This window comes from Microcaecilia unicolor, chromosome 3 (assembly GCF_901765095.1).
Source record: "Microcaecilia unicolor chromosome 3, aMicUni1.1, whole genome shotgun sequence".
NCBI classification, from domain to species: Eukaryota; Metazoa; Chordata; class Amphibia; order Gymnophiona; family Siphonopidae; genus Microcaecilia; species Microcaecilia unicolor.
The window spans coordinates 142,627,978-142,648,157 of NC_044033.1; the positions used below are offsets into that span (position 1 = coordinate 142,627,978).

A 20,180-nucleotide genomic window follows, 5' to 3' on the forward strand; every position below is an offset into this window, starting at 1 on the left:
AGGTGGGGTAACCTTATCCTGTCCAAGAAACTTTTTTTTTTTGTTACATTTATACCCCACGCTTTCCCACTCATGGCAGGCTCAATACAGCTTACATGGGGCAATGGAGGGTTAAGTGACTTGCCCAGAGTCACAAGGAGCTGCCTGTGCCTGAAGTGGGAATTGAACTCAGTTCCTCAGGACCAAAGTCCACCACCCTAACCACTAGGCCACTCCTCCGTATGATCCAGAGGGGTCCCTTCTGCATATAATTGAGTAAAATAATCTGTGAAAATCTGTATTGAGCCGGTTTAGTGGAAACATGACCCGATTTGTCCTGCAAGGCAATGATTGTATGGGGCCCCGCCCAAGTCTTAACTACTCTAGCAAGTAGTTTACCAGTTATATTAACATATCGATAAAAATGGAATTTGCGGAAAAGCAGCGATCGAGATGTACGTTTGTAGGTTAAGGTGTTTAAAGTGATCTGCGTTGTGCGTAACCCATCTCTAGTGGCTTGACAAGGAGTGCGAATATATGCTTGTTTGGCTTTGCGCAGCTGTGATTCTAAATTTAATATAGTGGTTGGCATCTTCTTATTTCAAGCTGCAACAAAGGCAATAATGTCTCCACAAAGTATTACTTTTGCCGTGAACCAAAATAAAGGATTATTGAGGTGCATTTGATTATTTTTAAAGAATTGATCCCATCTATCCTAGAGATACCGCTTAAATTCTACATTGGTATATAAATAAGCCGGGAACCTCCAGCTTGTGGTGGGGCGACAACAATTGGGGACCTCTAGATCCAACCAAACCAGGGCCAATGGTCACAGTTGATACTGCAGCTAATAGGAAGCGAGTAAGTAATATGTAATCAAGGCGTGACTAAGTACCATGTGCCCTGGAGAGGTGTGTAAAATTGCGCTCATGAGGGTGCAGAGAACGTCAAGAGTCTACCAAGCCAAGAGCCTTTATAAAGTATATGAAGGACCTTTTAAAAAAAAAAAAAAAAAAAAAAGGTAAACATCCGTTTACCCTTAACCCTAGAACGCATATTGGGGGCCTTTTAGGCCCCCATGCTTACATTTTTGCTATTATCTGCAAAATTACTTTAGTTAGAATTTTGAAACTCAAGGTATTACTCAAGTATGTCATTGTTGATAATATCCAGTTGTTCATATAATTTTTTTTCATAGGCATTATGGTGTAACAATGCTTGTTTGGTGAAAACTACATCTGTACGAATTGGGGGCCTTTTAGGCCCCCGCTGTTTTTATCATGTTCTCAGAAGTGTTTGTGTCTCAAGTTACTTTATTTGTACTCAGTAATGCTGGTGGAGGGGCCAAGGTGTGGATAATAACATGTGAGGATGTCATGTGATTTTTGGAGGGAGTGATAAGGCCATGACATCACCTCAGGTCCTCTGAACACTGAGGACAGTATACACTGTGAGCTAATTGCTGAAGGACCTGTGATAAGATAAGCTGTTGAGAGGAAATCTGTTTCATTTTCTAACATCTAGTCAGCAATGGCACAGTCTTCCTCCAAGTGTCTGACTGACCAAGAGATTGAAGCGATTATGTTTCAAAGCGATGATGAAAGTGAACTATCTTTGTCTGATGAAGAATATCTGCCACCAGCTAATCAAACATCCTCATCCAGTGATTCTTCTGATGATGAAGAAGTGAATCTAGTGGGTCCTCAAGAAGTGATAAGTAGAACATCCAAAACGAATGTTTTTTGGGACAGTAATCCTACATTAGTCGGACGTACTCCAATACACAATATTGTGAGACAGGCTCAAGGAGCTGTGGGAAGTCCCAGTTACTTTACCCCTAAAGATGTATTCTGTACTTATTTTTCTGACAATATTGCAGAAGAGGTCCTATTATGTTCAAACCTAGAAGGAAGACGTATCGCTTCAGCAAAAAATAAGTCCTGGAAAAATATCTCAAAAGAGGAACTTTATGCATATATTGGACTTTTCCTGCTGGCAGGGAGTCAAAAATCGTATGATGTTCCAATACGAGAATTATTTCTGGACCCACTTTCTGATCCACACTATAAGGCGACAATGTCAGTGGGCAGATATGAGGAAATTAGAAGGATCATTCGCTTTGATGATAAGCGAACTCGTGCAGCGAGGTTTGAAACAGACAAATTAGCCCCTATCAGTTATATCTGGAACATATTTATCAAAAATTGCACAAAACTTTACAATCCTAGTACTAATGTTACTGTAGATGAGCAACTTGTACCGTTCAGAGGACGCTGCAAATTCATACAATACATGCCCAGCAAGCCAGCCAAGTACGGTATAAAAATCTTCTGGATGTGTGATTCTGCAAATTATTATGGCATAAATGGCGTAATCTACTGTGGCAAAGAGGTTGGTGTACCAGTACAGAAGGATCTGGGGTCTGAAATAGTCAAAACTCTTGCTGTTCCAATATTCAATTCAGGTAGAAACATCACCATGGACAATTATTTCACCAATGTTGAACTAGGCAATTTTCTGCTTGCAAAAGCTATTATTTATTTTATTTATTTATTTATTTGCATTTGTATCCCACATTTTCCCACCTATTTGCGGGCTCAGTGTGGCTTACAATACATTGTGAATGATGGAATTGCAATTGGTTGCAGTACAATTCTGAGTTACATTGTGAAAAGTTATCGAAAACAAAGTAAATACAGGGTATCATTTGGGGATAGAACAGCGGAGTATGTGGGAGTACAGTTGGTTGCAGTGCGCTTATAGGTTACATTAGGAAGAATTGTAAAAGACAGAGTAATTCGGGATATCATTCGGGAATAGAACAGCGGAATAAAACAGTGGCAAGTTGAAAGGGGGACAAAACAGTATCGAGGGACATGAAGGTCTAATAATTTTATCTGTGGGTGGGGTTTTAGGATTGGTTGGAGTGCGGGAGAGGAGACTTCAAGAGAGAGTGTGTAGGTGCGTGTTTATTAAATTGTATAGGTTTCATGTGTTTTGATCCTTGCCGTAGATTTTCTCGAAGAGATAAGTCTTTAGTGATTTGCGGAAGTCGGTCAGTTCATAGATCGTTTTCAAGTTGCGTGGTAGTGTATTCCAGAGTTGTGTGCTCCTGTATGCGAAGGTCGATCCGTGCAGTGCTTTGTATTTTATGCCTTTGCACTTAGGGAAATGGAGATTGAGGAAGGTTCGGGATGATCTTTTAGCGTTTCTGGGTGGCAGGTCTATTAAGTCAGACATATATGCAGGGGCTTCGCCGTGAATGATTTTGTGGACTAAGGTGCATACTTTAAAGTGATGCGTTCCTTGAGTGGTAGCCAGTGTAGTTTCTCCCGTAAGGGTTTTGCACTTTCGTATTTTGGTTTCCCGAAGATGAGTCTGGCTGCTGTATTCTGGGCTGTTTGAAGTTTCCTCAGTATTTGATCTTTGCATCCTGCGTATAGTGAGTTGCAATAGTCCAGATGACTGAGTACGAGTGACTGCACTAGACTGCGGAAGACAGATCTTGGAAAGAATGATCTAATTCTCTTCAGTTTCCACATGGAGTAGAACATTTTTTTTGTTGTGTTGTTCGCATGAGTTTCGAGTGTTAGGTTGCGGTCAATAGTGACTCCAAGGATTTTTAAAGTTTCTGAGATTGGCAAAGTTAGTTTAGGTGTGTTAATGGCAGTAAATTTCTTCGTGTTGTATTGGGAGGTTAGTATGAGGCATTGAGTTTTTTCTGCATTCAGTTTCAATCGGAATGCATCTGCCCAGGTGTTCATGATGTGTAGACTTTGGTTGATTTCATTAGAGATTTCATTGATGTCTTTTTTGAATGGAATATATACCGTTACATCATCGGCATATATATATGGATTAAGGTTATGAATTGATAGAAGTTTTGCCAGGGGGGTCATCAGTAGATTGAAAATGGTTGGTGAGAGGGGGGATCCTTGCGGTACTCCACTGTCAGGTGTCCATGCAGCAGACGTATTTGAGTTTGATGTGACTTGATATGAGCGTGAGGTTAAGAACCCCTTGAACCAGTTTAGAACATTGCCTCCGATTCCAAAGTATTCAAGGATGTGTAGTAGGATTTCGTGGTCTACCATATCAAAGGCACTTGACATGTCAAATTGTAAGATCAGTATATTGGTGCCGGTTGCAATCATTTGTTTAAATTTGGTCATTAGGGTAATTAACACTGTTTCTGTGCTATGATTTGACCGGAATCCTGATTGGGAATCATGTAGTATGGAGAACTTGTTGAGGTAGTTTGTAAGTTGTTTGGTAACCACTCCTTCGGTTATTTTGGTTGTTAATGGTATTGATGCTACTGGTCTGTAATTAGTTATTTCGCTTGCGTTTTTCTTTGTATCTTTGGGTATTGGAGTGAGTAAAATGTTTCCTTTTTCTTTTGGGAAAAGTCCATTTTGTAGCATGAAGTTTATATGGTTAGTGAGGTCTATTATGAATTGTTGAGGGGCTGATTTCATTAGGTTGTTTGGGCAGACATCTAGTTTGCATTGGGATTTGGCAAATCTTTTCAGCGTTTTAGAGATGAGGTCTTCTGATAGTGGTTCGAATTCAGTCCAGATCCTGTCTGCTGGGTATATTCCGTCTTCTGGGTCTAGACAGTTTAGGAGTGTTGTATATTCAGTAGAGCTGGTGGGTATTTTGAGTCGTAGTTGTATGATTTTTTCCTTGAAGTATTTTGCGAGGTCGTCGACTCCTGGTGTATCTTTGCTATTGTTTGTTACTGGTGTGGTGTCTAACAGTTTGTTTACAAGGTAGAAGAGTTTGTGTGTCTCTTTGTAGTTTGGTCCAATCATTGTTTTATAGTGTAGTCTTTTAGCTTGTTTGATGGTATATTTGTATTTCCTCCTGAGTGATTTCCAGGCATTCAGTGTGTGTTCGTCTTTCTTTTTATTCCATGCGCGTTCTAGTTTTCTGACTTGTGTTTTGAGTTTTTTCAGCTCTTCGGTGAACCATGGATTTGTTTTTTTCCTGTGTGATGTTCTAGTTTGGATTGGGGCGATTGTGTCTAATGTTGTCCTGCATATGTCATCCCATGATTGGAGGAATTGAATGGCATCTGTGTTTGTTGACCATTCGTTTTGGTAGACCTGTTGCCAGAATGTTGTGGGGTCTATTTTTCCTCTCGTGGTGTATGTTGTTCTTTCATGTTTGTTAATTGTGTTTCTGTGTATTTTTCGCTATAAGGCGACAATGTCAGTGGGCAGATATGAGGAAATTAGAAGGATCATTCGCTTTGATGATAAGCGAACTCGTGCAGCGAGGTTTGAAACAGACAAATTAGCCCCTATCAGTTATATCTGGAACATATTTATCAAAAATTGCACAAAACTTTACAATCCTAGTACTAATGTTACTGTAGATGAGCAACTTGTACCGTTCAGAGGACGCTGCAAATTCATACAATACATGCCCAGCAAGCCAGCCAAGTACGGTATAAAAATCTTCTGGATGTGTGATTCTGCAAATTATTATGGCATAAATGGCGTAATCTACTGTGGCAAAGAGGTTGGTGTACCAGTACAGAAGGATCTGGGGTCTGAAATAGTCAAAACTCTTGCTGTTCCAATATTCAATTCAGGTAGAAACATCACCATGGACAATTATTTCACCAATGTTGAACTAGGCAATTTTCTGCTTGCAAAAGCTATTACACTTGTTGGTACTATAAAGCAAAACAGACGAGAAATTCCAGCAGCACTCAAACACAATCGTCAGCGAGCACTTTATGAGAGTGTCTTTGGATTCAATAACAAAGCTACTTTGGTATCTTACAAGGCAAAGAAGGAGAAATCTGTAATTTTACTCAGTACCATGCATCACGATTGCAGTGCTGACAGCAATAACCAAAAATTGAAACCAGAAATCATCCTGCATTACAATGCAACAAAAGGAGGTGTAGATAAAATGGATGAGATGGTGGGAGAATATTCGTGTAAGAGGCAAACAAAACGATGGCCTGTAGTACTATTTTCAAATATGCTTGATGTAGCAGCCCTAAATTCATTCATTATTTATACAGAAACTCATCCTGAATTTCATGCACAGAGGAAGGACAGGAGACGCTTATTCTTGAAGGACCTTTGTCATGAACTTGTAATACCTCACATGATAGAGCGAAGCGACTTGAAATGCTTGCCAAAGAAAACTAAAGAAGCAATGAAACGGTGTGGCGTACAGTTTCAGATTACTCCAGAGCCAGGAGAAAGAAAACGAAAGCGTTGTTTCATGTGTCCAAGAAACATAGAGAGGAAAACTGAGCGATATTGTTCCACTTGTAAGGAAACTGTTTGCAAAGAACACTCTTCTGAAAAAATAACATGTCAGAATTGTTTGGAAGACTAATATAATAGAAAAGAAAGTTAGAATAAAAATGTAGCTGCAGCTAGTTTGCTATAGATTTCTATGCATTTTTGTGTGTTTTCATGTCTTTGCGTGAAATTTGGGAAAAAAAAGATTTTTTGGTGTTTTCTGTGAAAAATTATAATTAAAATGTCCACTATTCATATTTTATTGAGCAATTTTGAAATAAACTTGTGAAAGTTATTTAAGTGTGTTTTTCTACATTATGTGCATGGGGGCCTAAAAGGCCCCCATGACGTTAATATGTATATTTTTAACGTCATGCGTTCTAGGGTTAAAGAATCCCTTTTGAATATGCCATCAGAGTAGTAAAAATAAAAATAGCTAGCTAGTTTTAAAATTAGATGTTTTTACTTTTTGTAACAGTAAAATAAAATTAAAGTATTAAAACTACAATTCCCAAAATGCATTCAAGCTGTCTTTGGGTCTGGTGTATACATTTACCAGCAGCTGATAAACATATAACTTTTGCTATGCCTGTATTTTAAAAATACATATAGAAAGTGTTAGGCCAAAAGATAAGAGTGAATGGCCTAATGCCATCTGTTTAAGAAAGGGGCACTGGGTTAACAAATTATCTGGATAGTGGTGTAGGCTCAAACTAAATGTATAGTAGCAATGGTGGTGAACATCCTCAGTGTAGCTGGCAGGGATCCCCAGGCCCCGCCAGCTGAAAATGCCTTCTGCCCAAAGTCTTAGGATTTGTCAACACTGGGGAAGAAAGCAGCGTACTTCAATCCGCCAGTGTCTGCACCTCCAGCGCCCCCACCAGCCAAGGTATTTTTAATGTTTGGAGAGGAGGGGAGGAAATGCATGGGCCTACCCTGAAATTCACCTCTGGCTGGGCTGCTGATGTATATTGCCAGTGTATGTATAATCAGTGCTGGCATTCTAAATATACATCTTCATTTGAACACTGATGCTTGCATTTAAGACAGTCACCATACTGGATCAATATCGGACCCTTCGTGTTTTGGATAGCATAGGAGTAAGTGCTTTTTGTTGCTGTTTCTTGAGTGTTCAGGTGCATGCAGAATTTATCTTCATGGGATTTTTCAGTTCAGTTTTTGCCTGCACGTGACTGTTTTCAGTTTGTGGTCACGTGTTCTTTGTTTGAGAGTGTTGGGTGTGTCTGTGTTCTGTGTGTGTAACCGAGAAAAAGTATTTTGCTAGCATACAGCTTTTTTTTTTCAGGGAAGAAAGGCAATGAGGGCATTTGCCTTGATGCTGTCTCAGGGCTAAAAAGCAGGGTTTGGGCCTTGGTTACCGTCAGTAGAAATGTTCAGGTTGCAATGACAATAGGAGGGCCTATGAGCCAGACTGTGCTGAAGCCCTATAGCAGCCTTGTTTTCTTTATGAACAGGAGTCCTGCAGAAAGTGGGAGCTGTGAATATCCAGTGACACAGGGGCTTCGAGCTGAATTTTCCTCCTATTGATACCATTGCCTTAAGATCATTTGGCCTATCTAGCATATCCAGATTATAACTCTGTTCCTATTAGGTACTATACCACCTTAGGTAGAGGAACAAACATTTACCATTGCCCAAATCCATATCACCATGTCTTGCCCATCCTCTAACCCTTCTTTACTCCCCAACTGTTTCAAGTATGTTTTTGTTCCCATTTCTTCTGTCTCTTACCCTTCACTAGCTCTTTCCTACCATGCTTTGTCTCTGTCCCAATCGTTTTAAATTCTGTCATGTTTTCAGTTGTTGCTAACTCTAGCAGTAGGCTACTTCAGTACAATATCATTCCCATATTTCTTCTACAGCTTCCTCCCTGCAACTTCTCATCACAACATCTTTTCCTATGAAATATTTCACTGTCCCATACTAAAATCCTGCCAAATACCGAAGGTTTCTAGCATGTCTGCCTGCCACCTCCTTGCCAACCTTTTCCCTCTTCTGGCTCATAAAAAATAAAAACCAAAACCAAAGGAACTTAATTACCTGAGTTGTAAAAGCCATAAAGCATACATTTTTAATCACTGTAATGTATGCAGAGGTTGGTCATATTTTAATGCTAAATATTGCAGCCCTCTTTTGTTCTGATACTGCCCTACTATTCCACCTCCAGGAGTAACTCCCCTCCCCCACACTGAACTATATATCTTTTCACAAATTTGCAAGCAACACATGTCTACAAGCAAATGTATAGTGGAGTTGGAATTCCAGGAGCCATTCTATGTATGCTTTCCTCATGTTTTGCTAAGGAGAATTAATGTCTACTGTTCCTTGACCTTTAGGCAGAAGGAAGCTTGATGTTTGTTTATTTATTTATTTATTTATTTATTTATTTGTTGAATTTATATCCCACATTTTCCCACCTCTTTGCAGGCTCAATGTGGCTTACAGTACATCATGGATAATGGAAATATGAGGAGAGTAGACATTTGGTAATACATTTAACATTACCTTCATTTATTAGGCATTCTGATGAGAGAAAAAAAAACCTGAGATATGGTATATTGGAAACACTTTGATATATAGTGAATTCTTGGACTAAATATCCCTTAGTCCTGAGATGAAAGGGTGGATCTGTGTGAGTTTTGGGTTATCTGAGCAGGAGGCATAATATGAATCCAAAGAATATCTGTGGCAAGTGCAATGTGGAGACAATCCTCAGTCGACTTGAAAGACCTTGAGCTAGGGATGCACTTTTGTTATTCTGCATTCATTTTGGCAGTACATATTTAAACTTACTGCTTATAATATCAATTTAATGCACATATAATTGATTTGTGCATGTTTACAATTTATTAAAATGAATTTGTGAAACTGAAAAAAAGCATTTGAAAATTGATGTGTGTGTGTGTGGGGGGGGGGGGGGGGAAGTGTACAATATCAGAAAATGAACTGTACAGTTTTTATGCCTCTGCATATCCATAGATTAAGCAACAACTGCACTTTCCCACTGTGCAAATTTGTTAGGCACTTGCCTAAATGACTCATGATTATTATGTTACAAAAGAGGCTTTGACCAAGTGTTGAGTCAAGGGGATGTGAAGATTTATACAGTTACTGTTGGTTTTTATTCTCTTAGTTCTTCAATATTTCTATAATTGCCACATTTTTTCCAGTGTGAATATCTCCTACTTTAATGTATTTTGCATTGTATTTTTGTAGATGGCAGAATTTAAAAAAATGTATCAATATGATTTTTCAGTGTGTTTTATATCTACTGAGAATGCAGGTTATGTATTTGTCAGAAGATCAGTTTTGGTGTACTTTTTCAGTAACTGCTCAGTTGGCATAGTATGGAGACATGATGAAGTATATGTCCCATCACGGAGAAGTAGGTCTCCTAAACCATCTCCCTAAACCAAGGGAGGTATCTTTAAACCCCTACAAGAAGACAACTTGGGTTTAATCCTCACTGTTATATTTAGGGTGAATCCTGGAGCCCTGCATGGGGTGGTAGTAGTCAGGTGTAGGAGACTATGTGAGAGGTGGAAGGGGCGGGATCAACCCTTGGGAGGGTGGTGGAACTATTTATGGGAGTGGAGAGGACGAAAAGCTGAACAGATGAGTTTGAGTGATCTGGTCATTTGCATTCCATTTGCATAAATGAACTCTATCAGAACCCTTAAGGGCTGAAAGAAGACTCTCTGGGAGTTTCAGAGAAAGAGACTGTGAGCTAGGGGCTCTGATGGGACCCTTGACGTTTTTTTTCCCTGACCGGTAAACAGAAAAACATTTGGACGAGGTGGCCCTCACCCTGAGAGGTAAAGGGGCTGTTAGAAAGGACTATCTGGCAGAGTGGTGGGGGGGGGGGGGGGGGGGGCACCAAGAGGGAGACCTACCTCTCCTTGGGTGTGGAAAGGTATTGGCTTGCAATTTTGGCAAGTGGCGCTCTGGAGACTGGAGGTTCAGCTTGTATTATCAGCACTTTGGAGTAGGGTTTGGGGCTGGGGAAGGTTAAGCTAACGTGGAAAAAAGAAGAGTGGATGCTGGGATCAACAGGGGGAGAAGAAATGACCTGCGAGAGACTGCCAAGGGAGGGGTCATTTGGTTGGTGGGTGGGGGTAAAAGGGTAGATTGTGTATGGTGGAGAAAAGACAAGCTGAGAGAAAATGAGTTGGGGGAGGAGAGAATGTTAAGGAAAGGGGTGAGCTTGAGGGGCAGAGAGAGCGCATTGAAGGTGGGAATGACCTGAGGGACACTGTCTGTGCCAGTAGAGGGGGACTGACCTGTTGTCAGATAACTGAAAAGTCAGATAATACAGAAAACGCTGCATAAACCTCTCAAACAAGCCATAGAGTCCCTGATTTTCCAAAATTGTTCTAAAACAAGTATTTTTATTAGAAATAAATGCGATGACAACGCCGGGGGGGGGGGGGGGGGGGGGGGGGGGTGTCGGGTTTGCCAGGTAGTCTGATTACCAAAGATCAGATAATCAAAACCGCACTGTACTGTCTTATGGATAAAGCTTCTGGCTTCCATTTGATTTTTTTTTTCATTTGGCAGTCTGTGGTGTCCAAAAGGAATTGCATATATCGCCATTTATTTTCAAGTACTGACATTCTGTAGCAAGAACACTAGGAGTGGCCTAGTGGTTAGGGTGGTGGACTTTGGTCCTGAGGAACTGAGTTCGATTCCCAGCACAGGCAGCTCCTTGTGACTCTGGGCAAGTCACTTAACCCTCCATTGCCTACCACATTGAGCCTGCCATGAGTGGGAAAGCGCGGGGTACAAATGTAATAAAAAATAAATAAAAAATTATGTTGCTGCAAGAAATCAGCACTGCCTGCAGCTCAGAGCTCCTCCCCTTGAATTCAGTGGTAGTGTACTATTACTGTACTCCTGGGGAAAATTTGCAACAAAAATTGTAAACATTTATGTCCCTGAGTGAATACTTTTTCCTTTTCCTGTTTAGAAATTTAAATTAATATTGTATTATTTTGACAAGAATAGCATGCAGAATTTTAAAATATTTCCATCAGAATGTTTCTTTTTTTTTTTTTTTTGACAGAATTCCTCCAGGAGTATTATAAAGTGTGTGTGTGTTTACTGGCATGTGTATGTACAGTTTTTAAATTTAAGGGGCCCTTTTACTAAAGTGCGCTGAAAATGGCCTGCGCTAGTGTAGGCGTGTGTTTTGAACACGCGCAGATCCATTTTTCAGTGTGCCTGTAAAAAAAATGCCTTTTTCTTTTTGGCCGAAAATGGACATGGGGCAAAATGAAAATTGGCGTGTGTCCAATTTGGGTCTGAGACCTTACTGCCACCTATTCACTTAGCGGTAAGGTCTTGTGCGTTAACCGGGCGGTAATTGTCAACTGCTTTAAAACTTGAATGTGCTAAGTGGTATATCAATTTAATAAATACAACCCAATTTTTTTAACATGAGCATATGAAAGAAAATTTTTTTTTTTTTTTACCAGACTTGAATTCACAGTTTAAAATTCATTAAATCAATAAGGGGCTCTTTTACTAAAGCTTAGTGCACGCTAAGTGCTAAGAAGCCATAGGTGTAAAATGGGTTTCTTAGCATTTAGCGCATGCTAATTCTATTAGTGCACACGAAGCTTTAATAAAAGGGCCCCTTAGTATGCATTACATTTTTAGAGAGTGCTAATATATAAATCATTACTGTATGGCAGTGGTTCCCAAACCTGGCCCTGGAGGCACCTCAGCCAGTCAGGTTTCCAGTATATCCACAATGAATATTCATAATAATATTATTACTACGTAACCTCTTTATGTATGTGTAATTTTTCTTTATTTTCTACTCAATATTATTTTCCACACTTAAAATACGTGTTGTCACCCTATAGTCTACCTCTTGTATTGTCCTACTACATTCACTCGTACCATTCACTGAATGTAGTAGGACAATACAAGTGGTAGACTATAGGGTGACAACACATATTTTAAGTGTGGAAAATAATACTGAGTAGAAAATAAAGAAAACTTACACATATATAAAGTGGTTAAGTAGTAATAATATAGATTATTATATATAAAGAGTAACAAATTAGACTAATAGAGCCTAGAGCTACAGGTACTTTATATCAATGAATATTCATGAGATAGATTTGCATGCAGTGGAGGCAGTGTATGCAGATCTCGCTCATGAATATTCATTGTGGATATACTGAAAACCTGACTGGCTGGAGTGCCTCCAGGATCAGGTTTGGGAACAACTTCACTACGGTGTTAGCCGGGTAAGATAGACCACATGAGTCCAAACCTTCTGGATATATTCACCCAAAAGGTTCTGTTGAACATCCTGGAAAAGTTAACAGGGTTACTTTGGGGCCCTTTTTATAAGGCTTAGCATGCGCTAATGTGTATATTGTATGCTAATGTCTGTTAACATGCACTAAGCTTCAATAAAAGGGCCCCATTATAAGTATATTGACCTCTAAAGGCCAAATATTTAAAATGATTTAACCAGGCAGGAGAGGCTTCTGCCTGGTTAAATAGTGGTGACTGGGTGATCCCCGGATTTTCAGTGTCACATGTCTGGATAGAGCTGCTGAAAATCCAGGGAGACTGCCTCAGCACTGTCCAGTTAGAGCTAAGGTAAAGTCTGGGCATAGCCGGGATTTACCTTGTTTTCAGTCCACTAACCAGGAAATGCCTGGGTGAAGTTAGGACAGCAAAAAAGTACCAATGCCCAGGTTAGGCCTGGCATTGAATATCCAGGACTGATTCTGCCCATGGCACTCAATGAAGTAGCAGTCACTGATTGCCACCACCTGACTATTAGTCCCCAAGTTCCACCCCCCCCCCCCCCATAGATACACAGAACCCACCTGAATATTAGGCCCTAAGTTTTTGTTTTTTGTTTGCTTTTCCCCCATAGATACACAGAACTGTTGAAATATCTAAGTATATTAGGCTCTTAGGCTCTTAGTGATAGTTAGTTTTAACAAACTTAGAATAGTATTTTGCCAGTAGCTCACTGGTGGCAGCATGGAAGAGCCCTCAGATCCCACCTCAAGCTCTCTATATACGTAAAATGGATTATTTTTGTTTGATGTCTGAGATGACAGAAGTCAACAATGGCCAACTTTCATAAAGTCTGGGACCCTTATTAAACCTGGAAATCTAACCCATAGAGTCTGGAGTGATTGACCTCCACTTTGGTTTTCTGTTTTTGGCAACTGTATTGGGAGTTTATGGTTGTATACTGAGACCTGACTAGGGAGCGTGTTGGATGGGAATTGGGGAAGGGATTTGGGGGATTGTTTATTGCTGTTGTGGTTCATGCATATGTGGAATATATATTACAAATTTTCAGTAAAGTTTATTGAAAAGCAAAAAAAAAAAAAAAGGAAAAAGTGTTTTGCCATCCTTACAAGATGTTCGGGGTTTTTTTCACATGTACTTTTTTTTTTTTTTTTAGGTCTGAAAATATAAATCTAAACAATGAAGTGTTTGGTTGTACCTGTTCTGCTTTTTGGCTGTCTTTGCTTGGCATTCTGTTATGGATATGCCAACCAAAGAATCTTTGCAAGGTAAGTAGTTTGAGAATAAATATGGTTGTAAAACAGTTGATAAAAGTTTAGGCATGCTAAGCATTTCTGGTGGCAAGGTCACCTTTATTTTCTGTTTGCAGAGCACCTGCTCACTGCAAGTTTTTTTCAAGTGTACTTATTAAAAGTGAACTTTGGTGTTTGTGCCAGTTTAATACTGCAGGCCTAGTTGCAATCAATTATTTTTTATTGTCCCTGCCAGATCACTCTAGATAAATGAGGTCTTATTCTCCTCCTTTCAGCAAGTAGAGACAGAGAACTTTTTTCCTTTCAATACCCTACATTAGTCGATATATCTGGGAAGCACATCAGTGTTTTCTCTGTCTCTGGAGGATTGGTGGAGCAATGAAAACTCCAATAGCTGAGGCCCCTGGGGTCAACACAACATGTACATCCATATTTAAAAAAAAGATAGAATATGGTTAAAATTCAGTTAGTATATTAGTATATTCCGTGGTGAGGGAGGCCACCCAAAACTAAGTAATAAGCTTTTGAAAACATTATAGACCCATTCAGAACATAGGAATAGGGTAGGTTATTCCAGAATTTTGGAAAGCCACTATTCCTTGTACTCTACCATTTTGCATGGGAAGGATTTGGAAGAACCAAGTGATGGTCTTTCAAGGAGCACAAGATCTGGGAAGGAGTGTAAGGGATAATAAGAGAAGAAAGAAGAAAACATCAGATGAGTAAATGGCAATTGATATGGAAACACTTTTCAAAAACCTATGCAAAGAAAGTAATGTGATAGTAAAGCGGATGCGGTCCGTACAGTTAAACAAATAGGCATCTTTGGGGGGAGGGAGGGTGGGAGACTAAATGTACTATAAAATTTTAAAAAACTCCTGAAGTTCATTGAGGTTAGAGTATGGTTGTCACAGATGTAGATAAGGGGTGTGCTGGTTGTTTCTTTGTTAATATACCATATATGCACTAGTACACCACTTTTTTTTTTGTAAACTGATGCAACTCTGTTTTGTATAATTGTTTAATAAAGACTTCATGCAAATAAAAAAAAAAAAAAAAGAAAGGGCCCAAGATGGCGGCGTGAGTAGAAGCACACGCGGGAGCTCCTGAACCCTGCTCGAAATTTGCGCAACAGAGTTTCCTCAAACCCGAAATGGGTAAGAGGAAAGGGAAGTCTAGCTTGCCTGTTTCCACGGGCAAGGTCGATCCCCCTCCGCTGCGTCAGACGACGTTACAGGAATCAGGCCTTCGAGTGCTTGGAACCGGAGGTAACACTTTGGGTGGTCCGGGAGATCTTGGAGACCGGAGCGCAGAGGGAAATTCGTTGAGCCCTCCCCAGATAACAGTCCCCCCAAGACCGGGGGTTGAGGCGAAGACAACGAGGGAACGCTTAGCAGAATCCGGAAGTCGGTCCCCTGCAGGCGCGGCTGGAGACCCCGTTGCTTCTTCGACGCCGATGAGAACAACAGCTCAGACAGGTTTGCTGTCTGAAGGGAAGCTCGGTGAATCCCCGGGGAACCTTGGAGGGTTGACTAAACCACCGACTGTTACACTTGATTTACTATGGGAAGCAATTCAAGGCTTGAATACCAACCTGCAGCAAATTTCAGGTATATTGAGGGGAGAGGTGACTGAACTAAAGCAAGATCAAATAGTAGTAAAATCTGAAATTGCAGAACAGAAGACCAAAATGGAGACTTTTGATAAAGATTTAGTAGCAGTGAACTCTTCAAATTTAATGTTGATAAAAAATAGCAATTTCCAGCAGCAAAAAATAGAATATCTTGAAAATCAGATAAGAGGCAACAATCTACGATTTCTTAATTTTCCTAAAGCCCCCCTCACTCCGGCCTTAGATATGCTTAAAAAATATTTTTCAGAGGTATTAGGTATTTCCCTTGAGGGATTACCGCCTATTACCAGGACTCAATATATCTCCGGAGCTGGTCCGAGTAAGTTGCCTATAAAGCCCCAGTCTGATGTTAATTTGACAGAATGTTTAGAGCAATCTCTGGAGGTAGTGACTGAAAGAACTACACTGCTGGTTACATTCGCTTTACAACTGGATCGGGACAATATATTCAAACTTTATTTCAGACACATGAACTCTCCTTTTCTTGGATCAAAAATACAGATATTTCCGGATTTTTGTAGAGAGACTCAAAGAAGAAGAAAGCAGTTTTTGACGGGATAGGGCTGCCCCGGATTTCTGAGGAACAGCAGAGGGGGTTGAACGCACCCATCCAGGGTAAGGAAGTGCAACAAGTGGTTAAGCGTCTTAAGCTGGCCAAGGCACCGGGCCCGGATGGGCTATGAGCGGAGTATTATAAAATCTTGCAAGATGTAATGGTGGCACCTTTTATAGCTATGTGTGAAGAGACCAAGGAAAAGGGTGAGATGGGGGCGGTATTAAACCATGCACATATTGTGTTGATCCCTAAACCAGGGAAAGATGAAGAATTAGTGGGTTCTTATAGGCCCATATCGCTGCTAAACCAGGACATAAAGATCCTGGCAGCGGTATTGGCAGACAGACTGGGAAAGGTGGTTCCTGACCTGGTCCATCCGGATCAGGTGGGCTTTGTTAAGGGGAGGTTTGCATCAGCCAATATTGTGAAAGTGAGCCGAATACTATTGGAGGGTAGTGGCAGAGCGGGAGATGCTATAGTAGCAAGCCTTGATGCCGAAAAGGCTTTTGACAAGGTGGTCTGGTCCTATTTGTTTTGGATTCTGGAACGCTTTGGTATCCACAGAGACTTTCTGGGTAAGAACTCCTATGGTAGTGGGAAATTAGCGCATGACATTACAAAACAAGAAAAGAAAAATGTGGCTATTTTACTGCCGCACTGAAAGTGGCCAAAGCGAGCGGGGAAAACCCGTGCGCTAACAGCACTGGCCACTTTTTAGTGCGGCTCAGTAAAAGGACCGCTTTAAGAGGAATGATTTCTTTATTAAATTGCAATGCTAGAAAATGCATCGTTAGTCCACAATAGATGGGAAGATATTCAAAGCGATTTAAATGGCCAGGAGAGGCTCCTGCCCATTTAATTCGTTTGTGTAGGTCTAATGGGGGATATTCAGTGTCACTTAACCAGTTAGTGGTAAGGAATATTACTGAAAACTGGCCATCACCTAATCAGCTAGGTTAGGGGCGGGCTGTGGGCGGAGCATGGGCAGAACAACAACTTAGCTGGTTAGTGGCAATATTCTGTCCGCTAACCCCCGGATTCTATATATCACACCCACTGTTCCGCACCGAAATCCAAGCGGATTCTATAACTGCGCGCGTAACTTAATTGGCTTAACAAACCAATCGGCATTGTTAACAGCACTTAACAAGCAATAATGAGCACTAATTGACAATAATTAGAATTTATGCACACAAATCGCTAGGTGTATTCTGTAATGCACTGCGCCTAAATTTTAATGTGCGCAGACAAAAAGGGGCATGGTTATAGGTGGGGAACTGTTTGTTTCATGGGCGCTCCAAAATTTACATGCACAATTATAGAATATGGCTCAGTGCGCCTAAGACTATGCGCCAGGTTTTATGCCATGTTTTCATTGGTGTAAATGAACATGCGTACTTTTAGGCACTGAGAAACCAACTATGTGTATTCTATATACTGCACCTAAATCTAGGTGCTGCTTATAGAATAAACTTAGGCGGAAACATTTTCTGTGCAGATTTTTTTGGCACCATATATAGAATATCCCCCCCCCCCAATGTCTAAGTAACCACATAAAGTTAGGACAGCAAAACAATTGACAAGTTAACTGGGCAACAGTCTGAATATCAGCTGGTGAACTTCTGGGTCAGTGGCCAAATCCGGATATTCGGCGCAGAGAGCTGCGCAAGCCCTAGCATTGAACTTCTAAGGTTAGTTCAGCTTATGGCTGGAAGTGGCTTTCCTTCATGAGCTGAATATCACTCCCAACATTTTTCATTGTATTTAAAAAAAATATAAATTAATTAAAAAAAAAAAAAAAACAACTAAGGGCCCTGTTTAGTTGCAATATAGGCGCGCTAGCATTTTTATCAAGAGCGCTAACACTAGAAATAACCATAGGCTCTAAGGGCCCTGTTTACTAAGGTGCGCTTGCATTTTTAGCATGCGCTAAACATTAGCGCTTCTAAAACAAGGAACACCCATAGGAATATATGGGTGTCTCTATCGTTAGCGTGCACTAAAAACGCTAGCGCGTCTACAGCGCAGCTTAGTAAACAGGGCCCTAAATGACAAACCAGCAACACCAGGCCATAGGATATGCCTGTCTCAACCAATCTAAACAATCCTATGTATGACACATTCAGTTCATGTAAAAATTCAATACAAAGATTTTTTGATATATTTTAGTAGAATTGTAGACGAGTTTTTTTTTTTTAATAAGATAAAGAATTTTACCCTGGAACTTCGTTCCTAGGCATTAGTTATAGGTTCTTGAAAAAAAATTCTTAATACCTTTTTCAAACTAGGGGCTTCTTTTTCAAAGCCACACTAGTGATTCCTGTGCAGTAAATGAGGAAGCCCATTCAGTTCCTATGGGCTTCCTCTCATTTGCTGCAGAGTTATCGCTAACGTGGCTTTGTAAAGGAAGCCCTACATTTATTTCTTTAAAGTTATACTCATCTTATGCAAGAGGCCAAAAACTGATGTGGCTCACATGTGACACAGCACTTCCTCTGAAACTCTTTCTCCTAAAATTTATTTATCTTTTCATGTTGACCATCTGTCTTTAACCCTGAGACTGAAACAATGTGTATTTTTGAAAATACAAAAAATAAATGCATTTCTCCCCATTGCATTGCCACCTCACGTACTTTACTGTTGCAGTGGCCTTATGTCTGCCAACGGCTCTGCTGGCTTCAATTTAAATATGAGTTGTTTCAAGCTAACTCACGTAGACTTTCTTAAGTTTTCCAAATTTAAACATTTAATATACATGAGCACAACCCAGAGTCTGCTTGGTAGTTTAGCGTCAGTCCCCTAAATTGCTGTTCAGCAATGTCCAGGATTCAGTCTTTGAGAGAAGAGCTCTTGGGACTCATTTTCAAAGCACTTAGACTTACAGTTCCATATGGTTACTATGGGGCTCATTAAAAAAAATAAAAACATTTTAAAAAGTGGCATAAAGCAGCATTTGGATGTTTTTCTCACAAAAACATCCAAATCAGTATTTTCGAACCCATTTTCCAGATGCTGTTTGCCTGCAGTGCATCCAAATCTCAAGGAGGTGTCTCAGGCATGCTAAGGGTGGGATTTGTGCGTTCCTAAGACCTGGACCTTTAGGGAATAAAGCAAAAACATCTAGGATTAAGACGTTTTGAGCTAGACCTGTTTTTAGAATGAATAAGCCACCGAAAAGTGTCCTAAATGACCAAAGGAGAAATGAAGGAATGACCCCCTCCCCCCACTTCCCAAAGATGTAATAAAACAGTACATCCCAGCCTCTATGACAGCCTCAGATGTTATAGCCAGTCCTATTAGAGCAGCAAGCAGGTTCCTGGAGTAGCCTAATGGTCATTACAGTGCACTGTGAGAAGGCACATAATCCTCCCTAACTGTTACACTTGTGGTGGAAAGTGTCAGCCCCCCCAAACTCACCAAAAACCTACTGTACCCACATATAGGTGACACCTGCAGCCATAAGGGCTATTGTAGTAATGTACAACTGGGTACAATAGGTTTTTGGTGGGTTTTGGAGGACTCGCTAGTGGCATAGCCACAGGTGGGCCTGGGTGGGCCAGGGCCCACCCACTTAGGGCTCAGGCCCACCCAACAGTAGCACATGTTTAGCAGTAGCTGATGGGGATTCCAAGCTCTTCCAGCTGAAGACTTCCCCCTGATGGTAATGAAAATGGTGTGCTCCATGATACTGGAACCTGCGAATGCTCTGTTTTCAGCGCATGCCTGCTGAAGACTGCCAAGGTGGAGAGAAGCATTTTCCCACCAGCTTAGATATTTTTGGGGGGAGGGAGAGAACACTTGGTGCCCACCCACTTCTTGCCTAGGCCCACCCAAAATCTGCTGTCTGGCTACGCCTCTGCACTATACAATATAAGGCAACAATGGTGAGATGTCGACCTTGGAACTTTTATGTGAAGTCCACTGCATAGGCTCCTAGGGTGCCCCACTGCTCTCCTGGGATGTTTGTGTGCCCAGTTTACTAAGAATGCTGGCTCCTCTTACATCCCAGTGGCTTGATTTTGTGCATTTTTCACTTGGACTTTTTTTTCTTCAAAAATAGGCCAAAAAGATAAGTGCACAGAGCATAAAAAACATCTAGCAAATAGCCATTAAAAAAAATAGACAGACATTTTTCTGTTTCAAAAATGGCTATATTCCCCGCTTGAATTTTGGACGTTTTG

At 40.6% G+C, this 20,180-nt stretch overlaps 1 protein-coding gene across 2 annotated transcripts in view; it reads left to right on the forward strand.

Moving 5' to 3' along the window:
• LOC115465727 (ribonuclease T2-like) overlaps positions 1 to 20,180 on the forward strand; it is a 100,165-nt gene that overhangs the window by 29,752 nt on the left and 50,233 nt on the right. For both annotated transcript variants that reach the window (XM_030196421.1, XM_030196420.1), the window contains one exon: positions 13,714 to 13,825. In XM_030196421.1, the coding sequence (XP_030052281.1) occupies positions 13,737 to 13,825 (89 nt within the window). In that variant the 5' untranslated portion in view covers positions 13,714 to 13,736. The remainder of the gene's footprint in view (positions 1 to 13,713; positions 13,826 to 20,180) is intronic.